Below are 20,298 nucleotides of genomic sequence, written 5' to 3'. Positions count from 1 at the left end.
AAGGGCTCATACCTGTGGGCTTGCTCAGGACACTGCCCAGTTTGAGAAGGATCAAGCTGATTTTTGTCCTGGGACATTGCCAATTTTTCAGCTGCAGCAATTGGACAACCAGAAAGACTGTTTCAAAAAAGAAAAGCAGGAAGGTGTGAGTTAAAACGATAATGTGATTTATTTTGGCTTGTGCCTCGAAGCATACTTGGCACACACTAAATGTTAAGACATATTAATAGTTCACTTAGCACCATCTTCGTAAGAAAAAAATCCCAAATCCCAAAGGGTTCTGCAAACTACAATGTCAACATTTGTCCCCAGTCTTCATCTCAGAGGCAAAAGGAAACAAAGTCATTTTTAAAGGTCAAATATTATGTCAGAGAGGAGTAAGGAAACGATTCTGGAACTTCTTAATATTTTAAGTAGAATGGGCTCATTCCAAATTCTATGTACAATTATAGAATTAATGTGGTGGCTCCATGATTTATCTTAGGGTCTTGAGCAAAATTCAAGGGACTAAATTTTGTATCAAAGTTTAAATTGAAAGTATGGAATGTACAGATGTCTGGCCACATGTTCCTAAATCAAACAGTACCTCATAACCACATAATCTACACATAAAATGCATATGTAAACTAATCAGCATTTTCATCAAAAATAATGATATGTATATACACAGTATATGTGCATATAAGTGCACATATAAGTTGTTTTAGTCACAATCTCAATGAAATGCTATCACCAGCCCAACCATTGTTAATTGAAGCTTTTTCTATACCTTTCTAAGGAATTTGGGTTAGATCCAAAGACCCCAGAGCAACTCTTTTCGGTGTCAAAAGTACAATGGTAAGATTTGAGTGGAAGAGAATATGTTCTTTTTTACCTTAAGAACATATAACCCTGGCATTCTCAAATATAATATTTTTACTATCACAATTAGCTGTTAATAAAAAATTGCAAAGAATAGAAATGATAAGGTGATTTTTATTCCTTTCCGATTCAAACTATTTCTTATCTATCCCAAATGGTAGCACAGACTGCAATACTGTGATTTGCCTAACACATGGGGCATTATATGATTGGTAGAAAGTTTCTCTTGCCTTTTTTTTTTTACATTATTTGATTGGCAGAAAGTGTCTCTTGTTTTTTTTTTTAAAGGGAAAATGACCAGTCAGTCATGAGGATTACCTCCTGTGAGTGTTGCGGTTGCTGTTGACGTGACCCCTTCCTGTGCATCCCGGGGTGGGGCACTTGAGCACGTTTTCATGCATGGCAAGAACTAAGCACAAATTATCACGTTAAAGGAAAGAATAATGTAACATAAATGCATAACACACCAGCAAATTTAACTCTTAAGTTTGTATTGAAATGGCTTTAGTTAAATAATCCACGCTACCCTTTCATAGACATGTTCATATTGAAAAAAATTAAGCACACAAGAACTTCAAAAATTAAATCAAGTAAGCTCTATCATGTTTTAATTGCTTTAAACTCCACCTCTCGCTCTCTCTCTCTCTCTCTCTCTCTCTCTCTCTCACACACACACACACACACACACACACGGCATGTTTATGTGCTAGTGTGCTACACACACACACACACACGGCATGTTTATGTGCTAGTGTGCTAGTATTTAATTTCAACTGAAAAAGCACATAACCTTTCTTTCACTTTCTTTGCTTTTCCTGGGAGGAGTGGATGGAGAATATGGTTTGTCAAGTAACTATTTCCATCTTTTCCCCTGTAATTGGAAGTTCTGCATGAAGTCTTTTTTTATTGCCTATATGATGCCTATTTGATTCTCTGTCCATCCATCTTCCTCTGCCATGTGGTTATGGCAAGTGTGGTGCACACCCCTAATCCTACCAACTCCAGAGGCTGACATAGGAGAATTGCAAGTTTGAGGCCAGCCTGGGCAATTAGAGAGACTCTATCACAAAATTAAAAATAAATAAAATAAGAGATGGGTTATAGCTGAGTGGTGCAGTGTCCTGGCATCATAGGACTGAGCTGCTTAGGTTTAAAGGTTTGTACAGCCTGGACACTGAGGAGAACGATGCTGAGGTCCCCATTTCTGCCAGTTCGTGTGACCCCAGGTGTCTATATAAACCCTCCCATCAGCGTGTGGCAGGGCTACTCCCTTCGCTGCAGAGCAGCAGGAGCGATGCCTTGAGTGTTTCTCTTGCTCAGGACTCTCAGATGTGACAGGATGTCCTGGGAAAACACCACAGAGAGCCTGTTCTCGTGGCTCGTGGAGGCCAGGAGGACACCGCAGGCCTCCTGTGGTGCAATGAGGCTAAAACTAATCATGGGCATGGGAGGATGAGCCTCGGACTGATAAGCACAGTACAGCCACACAACATAATAACTGGGTCAGCCTTATGTATTCTGATGCTTCTACATCTGAGGGCTTGCTCACCCAGGAGGGATTGGCTAGGCTGTTCCTAAGGATGGTACCTACTGGCCGAATGAGGATACTTTTGTTGTGTGTGTGTGGTACTGGGGATTAAAGGGAATTCTACCTCTACACTACAACTGCAGCCCTATTCTTATTCTTTATCTTGAACTAGGGTCTCACTAAGTTGTGGAGGGCCTAAGTTGCTGAGGCTGGCTTCGAACCTGTGATTGTCCTGCCTCAGCCTCCCAGGTACTGGAATTACAGCCACGTGCCACCATACCTGACTTCTGAGGGTACTTTTAAAATCCTAACTGCTGGCTCAGCAGCCCACACCCCGGTGGTGTCTTACTTATTTGACTCTCACGCTCTGCCCAGTCACCCTGGGGCCAGGGAATAGACAACATGGGGCAGCATGATGCCCCAGAGTGAGCAGAACTGGCCAGTCCTCAACCTGCTTACCCACCTCAGCTGGTTTTTACAAGAATCCTCTCCACAAACTCCGGCCCCAGCTCCTCCTGTGACGCTGGGGATCCCCACGGGGCCCCTGTGGGAAACAATCCATTTCTTTCAATGGCAATTGCCTCTGGCTCTGTTGGCCTTATCATCCCTCAAATTATCTATTACTAAGCAATAGTGTAAGAAACTCAGCTAGATGGAAATTGCTTGACACGGAGAGAAAACTGTGTTTCCATCTTGTAATTCCCAAAAGAGGCTGACATTGTGATGTCCTGGTAGAAACACAGTACTCACTTTCCAGGGGGACCCGCACCTTGTGGGGGCACCCTGAGAGGCTGCGGTGGTGGGGGTAGAGCCCTGTGACGTGCCCCGTGCCATCGCACCCGGGAATGGGGCACTTGGTCTCTCTCTTCTCAGGCCTTGGTGAATCTACAGGGAGATAAATGGAGAATTCATTTGGTTATTCTCTTCTCCCTTCCCATTCAGCCGAGTGGCCTTGCAGGGTGACATTCTCACTTTGTTCAGTTTTGTCATCATAAACATTCTTCTCACCTTTCCTTGACTAAGACCCTCAACTGAGACCTGTGCAAACAGAAAACATGTTTTCAATTTTCTTGGTTTCCTATGCAAAGGCTGACACAGGGCAAGGGGCTGTTAAAATGTGGAGACGTTTTAAGTCATCATGTCACGTATTGTAGTTAAAGCCTCATTATGAAAAGTCACCTTGTGCCACAGGGTGAACAGGCTCCTGAAAAGAAAAAGTGATAAAGAAGAAAGTATTTATGTAAACCCAAACTATCTCCTGCTGGAAGCATTTAGAAAAAGCCAGATTCAAAAATGCCAAAACAAAGACACCATCCTGCCTGAGGAAGGCCCCTCTGGCCTTGTCCTTGGGGTCCCCAGCAGCAGGTGGCCATGGTGTTGGGGCCCACAAGGTGCTCTTGCAGGCAAGGGCTCCCTGCAGAGCAGCTGAGAAGAGTCAGAAAAGGCTTACATCCTGCAAACCAAGTGCTACAAAATCTTCCCATCCCTAAGTCCCGATAGGCTGGCTTTCAGGATCAATGCTCAGTGATGGGAAAAATCTTTGGATCCTACTGACTGCAGAAACTGAAAAGTGAGGTACTTGACAAGGAAATAATTCGGCAGGAGGCTTGCAGAAAATGACGCCATCTTCTCATCTGATTGGGGAGCCTGCTTCCAGGAGCCCAGGTGTGGTGGGGCCTGCAGGTGCAGCCAGATAAAGGGTCCCCTGCGGCTCATCCTGCCAGGCTGCCGAGGGACAAGAGCCTGGGTGGACAGGCAAGAGCTTGCTTGGGAGCTCAATTTTTTCTGGCACTCATAGTGCTAAAGGCTAGCTAGCTAAAGGGTTTTATGAATGCACAACATCCCCAAGTACAAAAAAGGAATATCGGTGAGGTTAGTGCTAATGCAGCCACAGCTTTAGTTACAAGTACATATATTCATGATTCAAATGACAGATAAACTTGAAAGAAAAATTCAGTCTTAGAGCCAAATCATCCTTTCACTTGTGCTTTGAGATTACCCATCATGGGGGATTCTGTCACTTAGCAGCATGCAGCATGTTTAAAAGGAGAATAAAAAGGAGCATGGAGCCCCGAGAGGGGCAAAGTGGACCACAGGAAGGCCGCAGCTCCCCAGGACTCAAAGCGGCAGGGATAAGGGCACACCTGATGCTGGGAGCAAAGAGAAATAACCTATGGGATCCTGCCTGAGAAGCCACTGCCGAAGGACTGGGAAAGGTCCTCAGAGCCCTCAGGTGACTCCCAGAGCAGTCCACTGGCGCGGCTTCGACAACCGTCTCTGGGGCAGTGTACCGCCTCTGCGATACCGCATCACCCCAGTTGTTGGATGACAAATGGTCCCAGGCAGATGGGACCCAGCAGGTTGTGTGTAATGCGATTATATGGGGGCATGATTTCAGCAAAAGGGGAGGAGCCAAGAATCCTTCAAGTTGCAGCCTGCACCCTCCCTGGAGGTGGGGTCAGTCAGTAAGCTGTGAGTTGTAAGGGAGCCAGGATCAGCCCTCTACCTTAAGGAGGCAGGATTTGAAAACCAACACTGCTGTCAAGAATACTGTCTCTGTATTTGCCAGAGACAAAAAGGCATATATTAAGAGTTTGCGATGTTCTCTGACTTTGTGCATGGCTGTTTCATTTAACTCAAGTAGAACACTGAGTTTCAAGTTGATATGCACATGGAAAATGTGTAGACCACTAGTGGAAATCCTTGAAGTTGGATTACAGGGAACTAAGAGGCTCGCCCCCAAGAGTGCTGCTCGGGATGCGCAGGAGTCACAACGTGTATTTTGATGCCCTTCCTCTCTTGGACCTCCTCCAGGCGAGGCCACATTTCTAAACCGCATTGAAAGGTTTGGCGCCCGGAGCGTTTCCCCCCTTGACGCCACTCTGTTTGTGTGCGGGAAGCCAGAGAGGGTGTTGGAGATAACGCAGGCTGGCACCTGCCCAGGTGGGGGCCACTGACAGTCCACCACACAGCTTTGTCTGCAAGGCTCTCCTAGGCTGGGTGAAACAAAGGTGCAGATGAAATGTTTGGAGGGCAGAACCTGTTTGCATGATAAGAAGCCAGAGTCTGAGCTGGCGACTTGAAACCTGGCACATCTTCTCTTTTCTTTGTACCATGTTGCACAATGATACAAATGTATCATTGAACTTATTCTCTGGTGATGTGAAACCCTTGGTATCCTGAGACTGTCCTGGTACACGCCAGATAGAACGATGTAATTGTGAATATTGCTCCCTTTCCTGGAAAAGTGTCACCGACTGGACCATTAGTCACAGACACACTACTGCTACCTAGTCTCTAAGTGTGTCTTGGTCATGGTGTGACCAGACCTAGTGTAGAAATGCTGATTCATCTGAAGGAGTCGATAGAAGGATGATTTAAAATCCCTTCTCTCCTTGGGAGGCTGAGACAGGAGGTTTGCAGACAGCCTCAGCTACTTAGTGAGGCACTCTGTAACTTAGTGAGACCCTGTTTCAAAATAACGAATAAAAAGTAAGGCAGAGAATATAGCTCCGAGGTTGAATGCCCCTGGGCTCCATCCCCAGACCAGAAAAAAAAAAAAATCCTTTATCTCCTTAGCAGCTACGTTGCATGACCAAGGTGTAAGTAAATATGGATGAAATTTTACAGAAGTTGGCGCAGTGGGGGAGTATTCACTGTATTCACTTATGAACATGGAATGTATGTCAGAGAAGAATCCCTCTTGTTCACTGCCCCTCACATTGGGAACAAGGAATGGAAAGGTGAACACTTACTGTGGATTGCAAGGTGCCCTGTCTAAGCCTACAGTCCCCCTGCTGTGTGGATCTCTCCTTCTTTGCCTTTCTCATAAGCATCCTGACCTAGCCCTAGTCCTGAGGTCCTCGCAGAGGCTATTAGCACCCCAGGAAAGGACCATCCCATGCCTTCAGCCATTCCAAAAAGCCCTCAGCCCCACCAGGAGCCCTCTGAGTCTCCAAATGACACACTGTTTACAAACATACATTCTATTGCCTTGTTAATTTTTGAAAACAAAACACAAATAACATTTTGAAAACCTTATAAAAATAATCAAAGAATCATCATGTATTTTAAGTGCTATGGCTCGAATAGTTTCTACAAATATTGAATTTGTTTGGCTATATCACCAATTGTAAGATGAAACATAGCTTTGTATGTGATTTAGAAAAAACAATTGCAAGTTAAACTATTGCATGCCTCTCTGATATCAGAGTTGTTAAAATGGGAAAACTATATTCCTTGGAACTAATGACATATAGTATATAAGAAATTATAGATTTGAGAAGTTTAGAGTAAATATTCTTTCTTTCTCTCGAGCTCTCTCTCGAGCTCTTTCTCTGGATTGCAGTTCATGAAAAGAAACCAGGTAAATTCAACAAATTTGATACTAGTGAGTGTGCACAGAGCTATATGTAATGTCATTTCCTGAGCCACATTTCCGTCATTACTGTTTTACCCTCCTCCAACCCTGTGGGATGTTCATGTGGTATTTTATAATGCTCCTCAATCCATGGCATTATTTTAGTTTTTTCTGTTTTCTCAGCTCTTTGCTGAAAAATAGCATTCATCAGGATTGCAGGTAAATGCTAAAATGGATTTAAGATTACAAGCATTCAATTCATTTCTGGATCTCTATAATCAGACTTCTGAGCCTTACATGCTATTCTTGTAAGCCCTTTAGATATATGACCCTGATGTTCTCTAAGATATTCTTCCTCTAGTTCTGTGGCTCTCCAGACTTCAGAGTATACAAAAGTCACCTAAGAACTTGTTGAAAAAAATGCAAACCCCAGAACTCTGAATCTGATTAGCTCCTGAAAATACCATCCTGAATAGCCTTCTAGGCACCTGGGGCTGCTGGGAAATTCCACATAACTGCTAGAATTATCACTGGTTTATCTAGTATAAAACTCTGGTGAAAGATGGGCAGAATACTCCATGAAGGAGGGGAACACAATTCCTAAAGTCTGAAGAGCAATTTTTAAGGTGGCCCCACGTTAAAGAGCTTGTAACAAACAGTATAGACTTAGAAACACATTAACACCAGTTTTATCCCAAGAAGAATCAAAGCATCATGCCTGGCTTGCAAGTGAGTTGATATCATTTTGAAGCTCAAAACCAGACAGAGAATCTTAGAACAAGAATGGAAAGGAAAAATTAACTGTTTGAAATTGATGTGGCTAATAAAATTATTTGAAATTTAGCAAGTACTATTGTACTTCTATGTCCAACGAAGTATTTTTTAAAGGTAGGGTATATTCTTTTTTTTTTTCTGGTGGTACTGGGGTTCCTGGAAACCCTTCTATTTCTACTTCCGGGCTACACTCCCAGACCTATTTTTTTATACTTTTTAATTTGGAAACAGGATCTCTTAAGCCATCACGGCTGGCTTCGAAACTGCGTGATCCTTCTGTCTCTGCCTCCCAAGCATGGGGATTACAAGCGTGCGCCACCACACCCAGCTGGTAGGGTATATTCTTAAAACTAATTCAGAAGCCAGGTGTGGTGGCACACATTTGTAATCCCAGTATTTGGGAGGCTGAGACAGGAGGGCCACAGGTTTACAGACAGCCTTAGCTACTTAGTGAGGCCCTCTGCAACTTAGTGAGATCCTGTTTCAAAATAAAGAATAAAAAATAGGGCTGGGGGTATAGTTCGGAGGTAGAATGCCCCTGGGTTCCATCCCCAGTACTGCATTTAAAAAAGTAATTCATTTAAAGGAATAGATCAATGAATATTTTTTATGTATGAAGATACTCTAAAACTAGTCAAGCTTGGTCTGATAATCTAGAGAGTAAAGGATTAAATATAGCTAATGGTTCATTAGTACAACCACTATGGAGCTCTCTTAAAGACTAGGAATGGAACCACCACATGACACAGCCATATCACTCCTCATTATCTTTTCAAAAGAATTAAAAGTCAGAACACTATGGTGATACAGGCACATTCGTGTTTCTAACAACACGATTCACAATAGCCAAATCATGGAACCAACCTAGGTGTCTGTCGATGGATGAAAGGATTAAAAATGTGGCTAATACACACAATATAATTTTACTCAGCCAAAGAGAAGAACAAAATTATGTCATGTTCAATAAGTGGATGGAACTGGAATATATTGTGCTAGTGAGATCAGCCAGCCTCAGAAAGTCAAGGATGGTGTCTTTTCTCTCATATGTGGAAACTAGAGAGGAAATGGGAAACAAGAGAGACCTCAGCTAAATGAGGAGAGATGAGCAGAAGAATGGAGGGATTAAGGTAGGGAGGTGGGGAGAGGAAAAAGGGGATTAGTGAAGAAAACAGTTCACATAGTGCTGTGTCTAAACATGAAGGCGTCACTACCAACCTGTGCAGGGGAGGGCGGGGGGGAACACAACACGCGATGTGTGCATGTGTGTTCATATCACATCGAACCTCGCTATGATGTATAACAACAATATGCTATTAAAAGTATAAAAATTGTTCATTTCAGACTTATGAATCCATTTCTAAATTGCATTATGTTGTCAAAAAACTGTCTGGAAGGAATAATCAACCCTTTTTCAAAGGCTAAGCAACTTTCTTCCTAAAATGAATGCCAGAGAGAGTGTCTTACGTCTGCTGCTAAGGAGCTGTCTTGCACCCAGGTCGATGGCTTTGGTTGGCCTCCTTTCCCCCGCCAGGTGCTCCAGGAGCAGCCTGTCCAACTCCTTGTATGTGCTGTGGAAGACACAGCCCCGCTCCGCCTGCAGAGCGATGGCCTGCTCCAGCGGGCCGAGGGTCCCCTTGGCCTTCCCCAGGTCTTGAGGTTCTTCTGCACTCCTGGCCCGGCTCTCACTGCCATCTTCATTCTCCGGGAAAGAAGGCTGGGCCTTAACATCCAGAGACTCCACAGGAGCATCTGCCCGGTCTCTTCTATCTGTGTCAGAATCACACGTGTCACCTTCCGTTTTAATTTTGGGAACTTCCACTAGGTCTTTTCTCTTATCCACTAACATATACGTTGGGCCTCTCTGAGGCCTGGTGTCTTCTGACAGGTTGGAACCACTGTCCCACCCATTCTCTGCACCGTCAGAGTTACTCTCACTGTCCTCAGAGGAGGACAAGGAGGACAGTGCCTGGGAGCCACCCGCTTTGTCTCTCCCATCCTCAGAAGAGTCAGAAGGGACACAGCACTTGCCAGCTGCCTCACTCTCTGTTTTCACAGACTGAATGCTGCTGTCACGTAGCTTTTCGCTGATGGTCGGAGCAGACACGTGTTTCTCAAATTTCCCCAGTTGCATTAAAGATTTGACCACAAGTTCTTGATAGGCATATCGGTCTTCCTTCTGATGGGCATTTTCTTGTGCAGTCGAATGGAGGTTTTCATCCACAGGTCTTACCATGACTTCTTCTATGGAGAAAGAATACCAATATATGAAGAACAAAAAGAAAAAATATGTTGAAGAAACTGCAACACACACACACACTCATATACACAAATGTATACCTAGTCACATGCACATATATATATATGTGTGTGTGTGTGTGTGTGTGTGTGTGTGTGTGTGTGTGTGCAGCACATATGCATACTTACTATGTGTAGTATGGGATTTCTATTAAATATATATATATGTGTGTGTATATATATATACATACATATATATATATATATATATATATATATGAGAGAGAAATATAGATGATCTTAAAAATAAAACAAGAGTAGCCAGGCATGATGGCACACACTTGTAATCCCAATACTTGGGAGGCTAAGAAAGGAGGATCGCGCAGGTTCGAAGCCAGCCTCTGTTACTTAGTGAGGCTCTCAACAGCTTAGTGAGACCCTATTTACAAATAAAATATAAAATATAAAATAGGTCTGGGAGTGTAGCCCGGAGATAGAAAGCCCCTGGGTTCCATCTACCATACCACAAAAATAAAATAAAACAAGAATTTAATATTCTGGAACTGCCTTTAAAAATGAACTATTATCATAATTTTCAACACATTAAGAGTTGCTTCTAGTATACTTGATCAAGAAAAGACTATAATTAATAATAGAATTCTAGATGTAAATTTATTGTTATTGCATTGATTATATACTTCCACACATCTTAGCCAACAAGAAAGAAATTGACTAGACTATATGTAAAGGATATATGTATGATTTCCCTGTTAACATGGTAAGGTAATTTCAAAGTTTATTCAGTTTACATTCTCTCCTCTATAGTATCTCAGACATGCACTCACATTTTATGAAAGGTTAACTAAGATGCAAAATATATCTATAATATGGCCAGGCATGGTAGAGCATGCTTGTAATTCCCGCGCTTGGGAGGCGGAAACAGGAGGATCACACAGGTTCGAAGCCAGCCACGCTGGTTTAAGAGACCCTGTTTCCAAATAAAAATATAAAAATATGTGTCTGGAAGTGTAGCCCAGAGGTAGAAGGGTTCCCAGGAACCCCAGTATCACATTATATATAAAGGAATTCTAAAGCCTTTGAGACCATATTTTTTTTTGCACAGTCAAACTGAAATTCCATATTGTAGAACCCAAACTGGGTAGTGGGCAGGATTGGACAACATCTTACCCAGTAACACACATTCACTGTTGAGATCTGCATGCATTTGGTAAAAAAAAAAATTAGAGAGGTAGAGGTGGTCAGGGAATGTGGATATGTAGCTGTGCTCAGAATGGCGCCATACTGGGGCCTGAAAGTCAAGATATCCTGTGACCAAGAGCAGGACCAATGACAGGATGGTCATCTCCAAGGTAGCTGTCAGAGTCACCTCTTTGATCAATTAAGATGACAAGCTGTGTGTGTGTGTGTGTGTGTGTGTTGACCAGCCTCTCCGAGTCTGCCTTAGTGCAAACACACCACCTGTGGGGTGTAGATCTTCTGGTGATGCCAGTCCCAGCCCAGGTACATGGTGTGGTACCCAGCACACACCTGTCACCCCAGGGATGGTCCTTGGACTTCCACTAGGACAAAAACCCAAACCCAGAAAAACAACAGGGCACAAAAACACAAAACAAGAGGAGGGGCTAAGCCCCTTAAAGACCAGTGCAGAGCGTTGTGCGTGCAGGCACATCTTTGGAGGAAGAAAAGCACAGCATCCGTGTGAGGCTGCAAAGAGGGTGTCCGTTCCCAAGACAATGTCCCTTTTTTGTCTCATTTAATTTTTTATAAACATTGTCTCTGACAAGGACACTCAAAAACACATCTCCATCATCTTCCTTTCTGGTAATTATCTCCCTAAACCAACACTGGACTGCCAGGATCAAGTAAATATTGCCATAGTAACTAAAAGCATTTTTGGATGAAGGGAAGGATTCAGCCACAACACTCGCCCTATAAATAATGCTGATTATAGGGTGCAGTCTTTTGTTGGGATCCATTCAACGTAAACTGGAAATTTTAACATTTTAGTTCCTAGAAAAGAGGCCGGGTAAACAAGCACCTAGTCTTTGACAGGATGGGCCTCTGTTATCCTGCCATCCTGACAGGAACTCCAGGTTCAAATAATGTATTAAACATAGTCGAAAATGCAAATGAAGTTTTTCTCAGTTTCGTGGCTGGCTATTAAAAGAAAGTGTAAAGGGTTATGATAATTTCAAAGTATTATGAACTACAGAAAACAAATAAAAAGCGTTTTCAGTGAATATACTCAATTCGTCAGGCTATTCTCTCACTCCACTTAACTACCCACATGTGTACAATAATGATTTATAGACATTATACCTAATTATGCATATTTGGGCTGTGTTAGAGTGCTAACAAAAGCTCTAGAAAGCAACAATTACCTCTGTTGCTTAGCTACATAGTTTAAAATATTCCTATTAAGTGCAGATCGCCAGCGAGGCGGCGTGACAACCGCGCACATGTGCTCCACAATGCATTTCACGGCACGGCTGCCAACCGCTCACGTTTGGGTCATTTCCAGTTTACATAATTGTTTGGTTCAACTGTTTGTTATATGCTAAAAGAAAATATTTATTAATTATTCTTCAGAAAAAGAAGAGCCCTGCTGACAGAGGTGCCTACGTGAGCAGCACACACGTTCCTGGGGACGTTCTGCAAACTGGAAACCAGCTTTCCATGTTCCCAAACCCCTCCCTCAGCTCACTTTCGTCCTGGGGTTGTGGGAGGAGGGCAAGAACAAACTTGAGTTATCTCTCTACCTGAACAATCTGCAAGGTTTCTCCCAGCTTTATAATGGCATGCCTGATACCTTGCTCTTTCTTTTTTAACTTAGAGTGTTTTTATTTTCCCCAGCAGCATGGTAATATATTCTGTGCATTTGCCACTGGAGTAACTAAGGCGGCCCCCGCCTGTAGAGCACCTGGATGCAGGCTGGAATTCTGATGCCTGCACTCCTCTGTGTGCCTGCTTGGAAGGTGGCCCTGTGCACATGCAGGGAAGTCATATGAGAACCCCCAGTAGGCATCCAGTAAATGACAGCTCTCTTCCCTGTCCCCAGATATTATTTCCAAAGATACAGTAATGTCATGGGACCCTGGGATCCATGACATAAATGAAACAGGACTGTTCTTGATTTACAAGAATAAATAAAACTGGGTACGAAGGATAGAAGGCTTATCCAGGTCACTACCCACACCTACTATTAAAGTGCTGCTCAGAAACTGCCTTAGAAAGCTGGGAGCCAGTGTCCAGTGCACTAATCCAAACAGATATGAGGTCCAGAGCCTGGATCCTGCTGCCTTTCCAGTACCTCCTGCCTGCGTGCCCTTTGGTAAGGCCCTCATTCTCTTGAGTCCCGGATTCTCATTTTCAAAATGAAGGTAATCCAATGGCCCAGTGACAGGTTGCTTCCATAGTCCTTCCTAGAGCCATAAACTGATACATCTTGGCATGCCCTTCATTTATTTTTCCACAGTAGTGAGGGTTGAACCCAAGGGTGCTCTACCACTGAACTATGCCCCCAATTCTTTATTTTTTGAGTCAAGGTCTCACTAAGTTGCTGAGCATCTGCTAAGTTGCTGTTGCTGGCTTCAAATCTGTGATCCTCCTGCTTCGGTCTCCCCTGTAGCTGAGATTACAGGCATGTACCACCATGCCCAGTCCATTTTCTATCTCATTCCATCTCCATAATAACTTAATAACTAAAATAAGGTAAGAAGAAGCTAGGTATAGCTCTATATAGCTTCTCATAGCTATAATAAGCTATAAGAAGGTAAACGACAGCTCTAGGGAGATGAGGATTTGCTCAAGACCACAGGCTATTCCAGGCCAGGGCAGTGTGGCGCCAATCCAGTGTGGTCACCTATTTTGTATTTCTTTGAAAGCTAGCTGGTTAAAGAAGTAGAGTGTAATCAAATGGAATGAAAGGTGGATAGAATTCACGCACATGACCTTAGCCTGCACACTGCTCTACTATATATACTCTCATCAGCTTCCCAACTGAGGATGTGACTGGGCACACACCTGGCCCGGTGAAGACACGGGGGTACCTGGAGAGAGCAAGAGGAGGGATGAAGAGCACCTTTTCCAGGCTAGGCACTAACTCTGCTCTCTTTCCTTCAAGTGGTGGGAGAGAACTTGCTCAGAGGGCTCAAGGCAACTTAGAGTGTTTGCTCTATTGACTTGAGATGGGAATACCAGTGACCTGCCATTTTTGGAAATGGTAACAGCATTACTTGACACTTTCAAAACTTTGCCCAGTCTAAATTTTAAAGGTAGTCAAAGGAAGCAGAGAATTAGATCAGGATCACATTAACCGGGAAATAGTTTGTTTTTCCTTTCTGTTGCTTGCTATAATCTTCATTTCAACACCTACAAGCTGTATTCCCTTCAGCATTAAATCTCTTTGGTCCTCATCGATCTCATCTGTAAAACTGTGAACATACACCTTGTGGCATGGTAACGTGGATTAAGTTTATAAGATAAATGCCTGGAATACATGAAAAACTCAAAAATAATGGTTACAGTTGTCATAATTTTAACCTATTCGTCATCAATCATGTTTCTAAGCCAGGCATGGTGATATATGCTTATAATCCCAGCATTTTGGAGGCTGAGACAGGAGGATCGTGGTTCGCGGACAGCCTTAGCTACTTAGTGAGGCCCTTTGCAACTCAGTGAGACCTGTTTCAAAATAAAGAGTAAAAAATAGGGCTGGGGATATAGCTTGGAGGTAGAATGCCCTTGGGTTTCACCCCCAGCACTCCAAATAATAATAATAATAATAATAATAATTATTATTATTATTATTATTATTAATAAATAGTTCTAATATTAAACAGAAATATTTAATATTTGTAAACTTTCAGATAGATGTCCTTTGCTAAGTCTAACTGAGCACTTAATTGAATGGCCTGGAACATGCACTCACATGGCTAATATTTAGCAACTATGCAGATCAAACAGGTACTAGTAGGTGGGAAAGAAGCAAGCCAGCACAGTCCTTGGCCTCATAGACCAATGATGTGCTAATGCAAAATCCTTCCCATTTAGGAAAAGCACCTGGCTAATTCATGGCAGCCAGGTGAATTATACCTCAATTCTATCACAATGATCAATGACTTTCCCTTAGACTAGATTTAATCTGCAATTTTCATGATCCAACAAGTAAAACTGACCACCTCAAGGAAATTAAAGAGATGACAAGAATAATGATAATTCACAGATAAGCCAGGAGGCTTTAAACCATATACATGTACAGAGAAGCTAGAAAATATACATAACCATATTCACATCAAAAGATAATTTTATTTAACCACAAAATCTTCAACTACTTCTAAGCTAAGAGTACTCAAGACAGAATGAGCCTGACCTGAGATTCATTCTTACTTGGTTGATTTGCTTTTTAATCTTTTAAATTAAGACCTATGATACTTCTTGTAATTTTATTTATCATCTAAGAATATTGGCGCCTGTGTTTATATAATAACTTCTTTCCAAATAACAAATTATTTAGTATATTTAATTCCTTAAAAAGTTACATTCAGGAAAAATATGTACATGTAATAGAACATGTGGACCTAATTTTGCTTTCTACTAAATCAAGCCTTAGATTTTAATTTTTTCCATAATTTTTGAGATTTTTTTGCATTTCTTCCACTTTAGCCTTCTACACATAGCAATCAGTGATATTCCAACTTGTAGGGCATATGATCACCAGGAACCATTGAAAATTACTATGAACTGGGGAAGAAACAAATCTTAGAGTCACAATAGTCACTTCATTTCACTCAGCCTGATGAGAGGGCGTTTGATGAGAGAGTGAGGAATTGAATTAATGAATTACAATGTGTACATAAAAGTAAATTAAAATGATTTATTTGGGAAATAATGGGCACAGTGATACATTTTCTATATCATTTTCCTACTGAAGGAAAGCCTCTAAAGTGATAACTTTAGGTCACTTTTACAGGCCATTATTATAAATATTTATTCAAAAATATAGAAAATATTAAGATCAAAGACTATCTCACTTCATCTCAGTTATTATTTCAAATTATATTTTAACTATGCTATAGATACACTATAACCATTAATGAAAATTATATAGAACTTAATAATTGAAAAGGCATATAAAAGCTTAAATATGCAATTTCAAAGCATTTTTCAAGAATTAAATATTCATCCTATATAAGACAAGGCACTCTTCAACTTTAATGCTTAGTATCTTTTATTTTCTTTAGAGACAGAGCCCAGTCCTGTGTTTTTGAAAATGGACTCAAGGCAAGGACTCTGTTGTTTATCTATAGACTCTCCATAGTACTGAAAAAAATTGGGCCCTCATTAAATTAATTTACTTATTTGGTACTGGGATTGAATGTAAGGGCATTCTGCCTCTGAGATATACCCTCAGGCCCCCTTTCCATTTTTTTTGTGTGTGACGCTAGCGATTGAGCCTAGGGATATTCAACTCTGAGCTACACTCCAGTCCTTTTGTATTTTTTACATGAAACAGAGTCACACAAAGTTGCTGAGAGCCTCATTAAGTTGCTGAGGCTGGCATTGAACCTGCCTCAGCCTCCCAAGTACTGGGATTACTGGCATGGGAGACCTCATCCAACCACTCCCATCCCCTTTTAAATTGATTTTTTAAAATCTTGAAACAGGGTCTTATTAATTTGCTGAGACTGGCCTCAAACCTGTGATCCTCCTATTTCAGCCTCCCAAATACTGGATTGACAGGTATTCAATACCATGTCCCTCTCAATAAATAAGTACTGAGTAAAATCAGTGTTTGGCTTCGCTCCCAAATTCCAGATATACTTTTACAACCATACCAAGCACAGGCTCTATATAAATGCCAACGGGGCCTTTGGTGCCAAGGAGTAGATAGAGTTGGGCCACTTTTCCTTGCTACCTGCAGCAGAGCGGTTGTTGGTTTCTGGGAGGCCTTCATCCTCCGGCTTGTCGTCTTGGTCTCCTTTGCAGTCTGTGTGAGGGCTGTAGTGTCGTGGCTTCATCAGCAGGGATTTCCTCTTGTTGACCGGGACACCCAGCGCCTGCTCTTCGGCTCGCCTCTTCTTCACCACGTTGCAATCATACACAGCACTAGAGTGAGAGGGCAAAGTAAGAGCACGGTAAAACAGCGTTCATTGCTGTTTAGAATTTGGCTTTTACCAAGTATAAACATTTGATAACTTGGGACTAGAGGTTTAGGAACAAACACTTGTCACCAACACAGAGAGCCCATTTACAGAAACTAGCGAACTGTGCAGATTCTATTTTTTTTGTCTATCAGAAGAGTTTTTTTTTTTTTAATACCATCCTAATCTGGAGTAAGCATACGTTAATCTGTGCTTTGCTGGCACTACACTAAATGCCTAGGGAGTGATGAAACAAGATTTGCCCTGGCTTTCTAATCCTAAAAACCAGCTAATGTGTAAAATAAACCACGAGATACAAAATATGTTTCTAGTATGGACAAATCACAAGGTTCTTCTAATAGTTATCTGCCACTGAAACTTCGTATCTGAGCCACGGTTGTGCCTGAGACTGGAGACGCTTTGATTTGAATGAAAGGTCACTCAGTAAGGAAGCTGTGAACAGTCACTCAACCCTTCTCCAGTCACACACAAAAAAGGGATGAGATGCTACATAAAATTCGGCCTTTTGATTCCCACCCACCTGGCATGCAGAACAAACAAGTAAAAGGAGGAGAAGTGAGACTGGCTTCACAAAGATGGACAACCGTTTTTGCCTTATCCCTGTTCTCACATGGCTGTATTTGGAAATGCTGCTGAGGGAGGCCTTTTCAACACAGATTTCCTCCCTGTAGCTAGTTCGATCAGTTAATACCCATCACTCTATGTGTGAAGTTAAGGCCAATGTTCTCTTGACAAGATCCAGCAAGACTAAAGAGTTGAGCCAACGCTAAGCCTATGAGTGATATTTATTAAATGCTCTTTGAAGAAAAATGCAGGGGCTGTAGATGAAAAGATCCAGAGGAGAGAATTGCAAATTCCATCCCTAAGAGATGGCTGAATTCTCAGTAATATTACTAAATACAGAAAGGCCTTAAAGCTGTTTCACACAAACATCAATGCAAAGATGGTGGCCTGTTCATGAAAACAATTTGCTTATAGCCATAAATAAATTATCAAATACGGAAGAGGAGATGCAAAAACTTCCAAGGGAGGGGAAAATGTCATTCCTTGTAGGATCAAAAGAAAGATTCCAGAAGAAGAGATAATTCCAGTGTTAGAAATTTATCAAAAATGATAAAATATTGGAGAATTAAAAGTATGCTGACAGGAAGAAATGGGTGTGAAGTTCCTAAATAAACTAATGTGCTTTTACAAGGTGTCTCCAATGAACCCCAATTTCAAGTGCCCATGTACAGAAAATAGAACAAAAGAAAATCTAAACAGAAACTGTGGGACCCAAAAATACCTTTGTTGGAAGACTTGTCAGAAAGAGGAGGCCTACACAGAGCAGAACTAATCTGTTGGTCTTTGAAGGAGGACAGGTTTATGGTGAACAGGTGTGGGCACAAACAGAACTGACTTCACACTTGTCTTCTCGGTCAAAGGAGACTTGATTTTGAAGGGGAGGGGCAAAAGAAATAGATCAAAGATGTGAAGATAAGATATGGTAAGGTATGTTGCCTAGGAGACAGAATCCCTGTGCGTGAGGACAACTCAAGGAACTTCCTAAATTTCCAAATCAAATTAATTTCCACCAAAGGAACACTACCTAGAACATATATACTCAAGGCCACTTAAGCCATTATCAGAACCAAGATTTGCAAAATATGGGAGCAACTCCCCTGGTGTTCAGACTTATTAAGCAAGGGAAAAAGTGGATTTTAAGAACCATAGTGATGTAAGCCTGGCATTGCCATGGGAGAGGGGCTAACAAAGTGTATTGAAATGAAGATTTACCCAGAATCCTAAATGCAATTAATTTGCATAAATACCCAGAAGTAGGCTTTCTGGATAATGGTAGGTCTGTTTTCGAATATCCTCTATGGTTTTCTATGTCCATCGCAGCACTATTCTCAATAGCCAAGATATGGAAACAACCTCTATGCCCATGGGCAGATGAATGGATAAAGATGTGTGATGCATGTTTGTGTCACTTTGAATCTTACTAGGATGTATAATGACAATGTATCTATAAAAACATAAAAAGTACACACACAGACACACACACACACACACACACACACACACACACACACACTGGAATGCTATTCAACCTGAGAAAAGAAAATCCTGCCATGTGCAACAACATGAGTGAACCTTGAAGACATGATATTAGGTGAAATAAGCCAGACTCAAAGGGAAAATCGTGCAGGATTCTGCTTATATGAGGAATATGAAGTAGTCAACATTAGTAGAATCAAAAAGTGAGATAATAGTTGCTTTAGACTAGAGGAAGGGGAAAAGGGGAGGTCCTGTCTAACGGGCATAACATTTTAGTTCAACAGAATGAACAAACTCCAGAGATCTGCTGTACAACATTGTACCTAGGCTCAACAATGCCATATTACATGATTAAAAAATGCTAAGAGATTAAATGTTAGGCTAAGTGTTCATACCACAATAAAATTGAAAATGAAGAAGGATGATGGGGTCGCAAGAAAGGAGAACTGTTGATATCAGGAAGCATTCATCAGTGACACAGGGGTGGTGGAAATAGTTCACAAGGACTGATCAGTTTTAAAATTTCATTTTTTTTTACTTTGATTATGGGAACCTGAATACATTCTATCTGCTTCTTACAGTTTATCTGGTTAATATCATCATCCAATATTACCTATAACGACAAGTAACACTCCCTAAATAATAAAAAAAAAAACTAGTAACCAATGTAGCTGATATGTGAGCCAAGTCTGCTGGGCCCAGAGCTCAGATGCCTCCTCCACCTTGCCAGGTCAGGACAGTAGATTCAGGTAGAGTCTGTGTATGTTTGGGAATCATTGAACTGGCACCTGAATGGAACAGCGAGATCTTTAGCTGGAAGGAAAGTGCCCATACAGGATCCTGCCCAAGGATGAGTACTCAACCTAAAGATGGAACCAAGTCACAGTAATTGGAAATTCGCTGTAAACCCTAAGCCCTCTTCTACCAATGAACTGGACAGTAAATGACAACAGTAGGGTGACTTTTAATGGTAACAGAAATCAAGTTCAATACCTGGGTCCAAATAATAACTGTGCAAGTGTGATATGAAGGCGATACATCAGGTTTTATCACAAGTACAAGTCTATGGTAAAATAAGCCATTGCCTTACATCCCACCACAATAGGAAGCTGTTTCATCAATTCTAAGCTTGTGATCTATAACAAATAGTTGCACAGTTTAGGACATCGAACTTCTCATCAGCAAATAGATATAATAATTTCTATATCACATGTTTGAGGATAAAAGAGATAATATCTGTGTCGATGGTGACAAAAATAAGTAAAGGCAGAGTAATCTGACTCCCAGCCCAGTGCTCCCTGGACTCCATCAGTGCT

At 41.7% G+C, this 20,298-nt stretch overlaps 1 protein-coding gene across 3 annotated transcripts in view; it reads right to left on the bottom strand.

The window, feature by feature from the left end:
- The window catches only part of ST18 (ST18 C2H2C-type zinc finger transcription factor), a gene marked incomplete at both ends in the record, with an annotated part of 120,580 nt that overhangs the window by 63,611 nt on the left and 36,671 nt on the right, over positions 1–20,298 (bottom strand). For 2 of the 3 annotated variants that reach the window (XM_080694416.1, XM_080694417.1), the window contains 5 exons: positions 13–117; positions 1,180–1,270; positions 3,140–3,274; positions 8,988–9,764; positions 16,696–16,886. In XM_080694416.1, the coding sequence (XP_080550542.1) occupies positions 13–117; positions 1,180–1,270; positions 3,140–3,274; positions 8,988–9,764; positions 16,696–16,886 (1,299 nt within the window). The remainder of the gene's footprint in view (positions 1–12; positions 118–1,179; positions 1,271–3,139; positions 3,275–8,987; positions 9,765–16,695; positions 16,887–20,298) is intronic. The other variant, XM_080694418.1, reaches the window with a different exon arrangement.

The sequence above is a fragment of the Muscardinus avellanarius genome (assembly GCF_963383645.1).
Source record: "Muscardinus avellanarius genome assembly, chromosome: 4".
Lineage (NCBI taxonomy): Eukaryota > Metazoa > Chordata > Mammalia > Rodentia > Gliridae > Muscardinus > Muscardinus avellanarius.
Note: the sequence above shows the minus strand (reverse complement) of the source record. Positions and strands in the feature narration are given on the sequence as shown.